Source organism: Pteropus vampyrus, unplaced genomic scaffold (genome assembly GCF_000151845.1).
Source record: "Pteropus vampyrus isolate Shadow unplaced genomic scaffold, Pvam_2.0 Scaffold570, whole genome shotgun sequence".
In the NCBI taxonomy this organism is placed as follows: Eukaryota; Metazoa; Chordata; class Mammalia; order Chiroptera; family Pteropodidae; genus Pteropus; species Pteropus vampyrus.
In genome coordinates, this window is record NW_011889351.1 from 214,539 (window position 1) to 218,998 (window position 4,460).

General features: G+C 44.2%; 1 protein-coding gene and 1 pseudogene across 1 annotated transcript; both read right to left on the reverse strand.

The window, feature by feature from the left end:
* On the reverse strand, window positions 1–4,249 carry RPL19 (ribosomal protein L19). Its single transcript, XM_011384298.2, has 6 exons — window positions 4,099–4,249; window positions 3,009–3,115; window positions 1,947–2,069; window positions 1,300–1,420; window positions 544–654; window positions 1–199 (listed from the first exon to the last, which is right to left on the reverse strand). The coding sequence occupies exons 1-6, from the start codon at window positions 4,101–4,103 to the stop codon at window positions 76–78; spliced, it is 591 nt and encodes a 196-aa protein (XP_011382600.1). The 5' UTR covers window positions 4,104–4,249; the 3' UTR covers window positions 1–75.
* LOC111733479 lies at window positions 3,418–3,536 on the reverse strand (annotated as a pseudogene).
* Window positions 4,250–4,460: the final 211 nt, after the last annotated feature.

Here is a 4,460-nt window from a genome sequence, read left to right on the forward strand (position 1 = left end):
ATGAAAGCTATTTTATTGAAGGATTGATCTATATAATTGCCAAGGCCACTATGTACAGGTAAGAGAGGTGGTGCTTTATTTCTTGGTCTCTTCTTCCTTGGACAGAGTCTTGATGATCTCCTCTTTCTTGGCCTGGAGCCGCTCTTCACGGCGCTTGCGTGCTTCCTTGGTCTTAGATCTACGGGCCTCAGCTTGGTCACTGAGAAACAGAAAAGATGGGTCAGTTTTCTGAAAAGAGATGAACTGCTATGAAATGATATGAAAGCACACACACAGACCTTTCCCTTTGAGCCTAGTCAGCTTGAGGAATGAGCTGGAGTGGCCACCAAGAGCTCTTGTTTCAACTAACCTACAGTCCCTACCCTGCCAATGACAGTAGATTGTGTGGTGGTATATACAGGAGAGAAGAGCATACACCTCTAACAGACTGCATGCTAGTGAAAATTAGGTATTAGGCACATTTGAAATGTCTCAGAAGAACCCCTATAACAAAAGTCAAAGAATCTGCCCCCATGACAGAGACCCATTCTTGAAGAAACTTACGCCAAAAGTTTCTTGCGAGCCTTGTCTGCCTTCAGCTTGTGGATATGTTCCATGAGAATCCGCTTGTTTTTGAACACATTACCCTTCACTTTCAGGTACAGGCTGTGATACCTGTAGGGTATAAGAAGCAGAGGTTCTGGTCAGTGATGGGATCAGAGGTTGGCCCTTCCACACATGGTCCCTTAATGTATAGGGTTCCTTTCTCTCTTCTACTGCTGCAGGAACTACTTTCCCCCAGACTTTCTGTGCAATTTCTAGACAGAAGAGCTTGTCTGGCAGATAAATTCTTACATTATCCTGATGATGTATGGGGGGAAAAAAACAGGACTGAATAGACAATTTTATATAAACATGTTCTGAGACTGAAGCAAATCCGACTCGTTTTCAATGTGAAAATATTATAAAAACTCTTCTTAGAATTATTTCTAAACAGAACTTGTCTCTAATACTAATGTAACAGAAAAGTATAAATTGGATTCATCAATTGAATTTTTGGCTAACTGTTCAAGAACAATATTAATTTAACATCAAGTGTAGGAATGCTATATTTTCTAGAATTTGACATTTTCAGCCATCGAGACTATATTTTGTAAATGGAAATACAAGAAACAGAATGTTAAGAATAGAAAGTTGTCATTTGTCTCCAAAGACTATTGATATACTACTAGACCAATGAGAGAGCTTGTATCTATGCAAAAAACAATCCATCAACGCAGCACATGGGTCTTGGTGGGCCCAAGAGGAGGGTGTGCTTACATGTGGCGGTCAATCTTCTTAGATTCACGGTATCTTCTGAGCAGTCGGCGAAGGATTCTCATCCTCCTCATCCAGGTTACCTTCTCAGGCATTCGAGCATTGGCAGTACCCTTTCGCTTACCTGCAGGGAAGATGAGTTAGGTCCACTGTAGCATATTTAGGTCTCAAGTCAGTTTTTAGCAGGTGATGATCCCATATAGTTCTTTCATTTACTCAAATTTTAAAGAAATACAACAAACAAGGCAATTCTTCTCCATTCACTTCATACACAATGTGGATATGACTGGGCATGCACCAAGGCAGTACAATAAGCTGGAAGGAGCTTTAAAGGTGGTGCAACTTTCACCTCCCTAAGTCATCCTGACTTTAGAAAGTGATTTTAGGACTTATTGGATAACATTTTTAAGTACCTAGTAGAATCCTTGGCATAGTGGAGGTGCTCAATAAATGTGACCCCTTTCTACCAATACTTTCAACTTCAGTAGTAGTACCAATTTTCCAATTTGCAGAGAAAACACATCAAAAATCACGGAGTAAGCAAAGGGTTCAATATGAGACAGAATAGGAAGAAAAAGATCTGGAATATATCTGTCTTAACTTAAACATCTATTATTTCTTAAGTCTTAGAGAAAGAAGACTGCACTTACCTATGCCCATATGCCTGCCCTTTCTGCGGGCCAAGGTGTTTTTCCGGCATCGTGCTCGGGAATGGACAGTCACAGGCTTCCGGATGATCAGCCCATCTTTGATCAGCTTCCGAATCTGCTGACCTGGAAAAACATAATGCACCTGGTTGGTCAGCTGGGGCCCAGCCCCAAGAACACCAGCCACAACCCAGAATCCAAATAAGACAGCTGGAGACATTGCTCACATCCCTGGCCTAGTTGTCTCAAAAATGGTGGCAATACTCAAACTTTATTTCTCATTAAAATTTTTTCCTACCCTTTTGAATGTTTTATAACATACTGTCTCTATATATATATATTTGGGGACAGATAATCAAAATAGTGTATAGATGTAGCTTAGTCCTTTAGGTCCCACCTGTCTCACTTATTAGCTACTGTTCTAAAACAAGATTAGGATTTTTTGAGCACGTATTTTACCACCACAAAGGTTAAAAACTTCCCTGATATTGACAAAGATTCTTTTGCTTAACCAAACTTTTGTCACTCTTGAACCTTCTTCTAGGCCTATCTATGCATTTCCTTACAAATTCTAGTTTTAATAAGAACCCTTCATAATCTCTCTCCTCCACTGTAAAATCCCATTGCAGTGGTCCCTAGATCTACTGCAATGGTCCTGAACAGAATGAATATACCAACAGGCTCCACTTAAGTCTGAGGCCAGGTCTTCCCACTTCACCATTTTCTTGGCCATCTCTACTGCCTAGTCCCTGTACCGTCCCTTCATCAATACTTCACATAAAATACTTCACAAAAAAACAAAATATTTACTTTAGCAAGTCATTAATGTAACACTGGGTAGTTCCATTAACTTCTATCCTGTCATTCTGGCAAATGTCAGGAAAAGAACCTCTGGCATCTCCATGTATCTGTGGCTCCACCATTTTATAAGACACCGCCCCCCACCCCCACCACACACACCTGGCCAATAAACTTTCCTAGGTTTGTTAAAATCAACACAATTGTGACCTTTCATCTCATTAAAGAGGATGAAGAGGTAGGGTGAAGAAGGGGCATAAAACTCACGAGAGTTGGCATTGGCAATTTCATTGGTCTCATTGGGGTCCAACCAGACCTTCTTTTTGCCACAGCGCAGAACACTGGAGGCAAGCCTCTTCTGAAGCCTGAGCATACTGTAACAAACAGAAAACACTGTCAGGCCCTGGAAGCTATTCCTGGGCAAGAATGAGCATCCTTAGCCAGATCTCCCCTTTCAAAGTCTTCTAATGTTGTTCAACTCCCAGATTAATCTTTCCTGTAACAAGATCTTTCACCTGTGGAAAATGAGGATAGTGGACAAAATTAGGATAAAGCGAGGAGCTTACGCCCATTCTGATGTATTTTTTTTTAGGCGAGGTAACCCTTGGTTCACCTCACAGATTGCAAGAACCTTGTCAGCTTACAATCCCTTATGGGTTTTTTTTTTTATTTTTTACGCCTACATCACTTGGTCTTCCTAGGTGGTCTCCCATCCACGTACTAACCAAGCCCGACCCTGCTTAGCTTCTGAGATCAGAGGGGATAGGGCTTGTTTAGGGTAGCATGGCCGTAGACTTGCCCATTCTGATATTCAGCTCTAAACACAAGTGTTTAGCGTGAGGAATCGGAGGCTAGTAGGTCTGATTTGCTAGTTTAGTCCTTTGCTTCCTGGGCTCGTTTTCTTCGTCATATCGCAGTAATAAACTACTATCAGCTAGCATTAGTTTTCTTATGAGCGGTCTACGGGGGTGCCCGGGATCGCCTCACTTTCGTCAGTCAGAAGCCTGGGGCCTACGTCATATGGAAGCAGAGATTAGCTTAGATCCAGGGCCGCCATCCAAGTAAGGGGGCGACGGCCCAGTCCCCACTGCTGCCTTTCCTCTGCCCGCGTGGGTAGCCCCCGCCATGTGTGCGGCGCGGGGCCTGTCCGGCCCCTGACTTAAGAGTTCCCGAGACGCTCCCCCACCCCCATTCTCCCAAGGCTCGGGCCTAGTGTGCTCCGGCCTACCACAAGCTCTGGGACCAGCCGCTTCAGGATTGCCTCCACCTCATCTCCCCCACCAGGGGCCACGGTACCGAGCCCCGCCGTCTCGCGGTGGCCGGTATTAAACCAGCTCGGAGACCCGCCGTAACTCACCTCATGGCTGCGACCGCAGCGGCGAAAGGAAAGAACTCCCTCTTGCCAGGCTCCTCCCATTATTTGTGAAGGGGAGAGGCCAACCCTCGCTCTGCTTTCGCCCGTATTCCCTCTGGTCCTTTCATCTTTTGCCACCCTTAAACTTACTTATCCCGTGTAAAGACTCGAGATAATAGAAAGCCTAATAGCGGGAATAGTTTTTAAACTTAAAAACATAGGAACTATACCCCTTTGGTAAGGCAAAGTGGTATAGTCCTACTTCCTACTAGGCACGCGCAGCGAGGGTGCCTGATCACGTGGGTAGTGGAAGCCGGAAGCACGCTGTATTGCGCAGGCGGGATGAGTGGATTTTGCTAGAGTGG

Bases quoted from the DNA above. Each gene is read 5' to 3' on its own strand.
- RPL19 (XM_011384298.2), bottom strand. The intron at 655-1,299 runs GTAAGCACACCC...TATACCCTACAG, and splicing joins AAGAAGATTGACCGCCACAT to GTATCACAGCCTGTACCTGA. The intron at 200-543 runs GTAAGTTTCTTC...TCTGTTTCTCAG, and splicing joins GCTCGCAAGAAACTTTTGGC to TGACCAAGCTGAGGCCCGTA.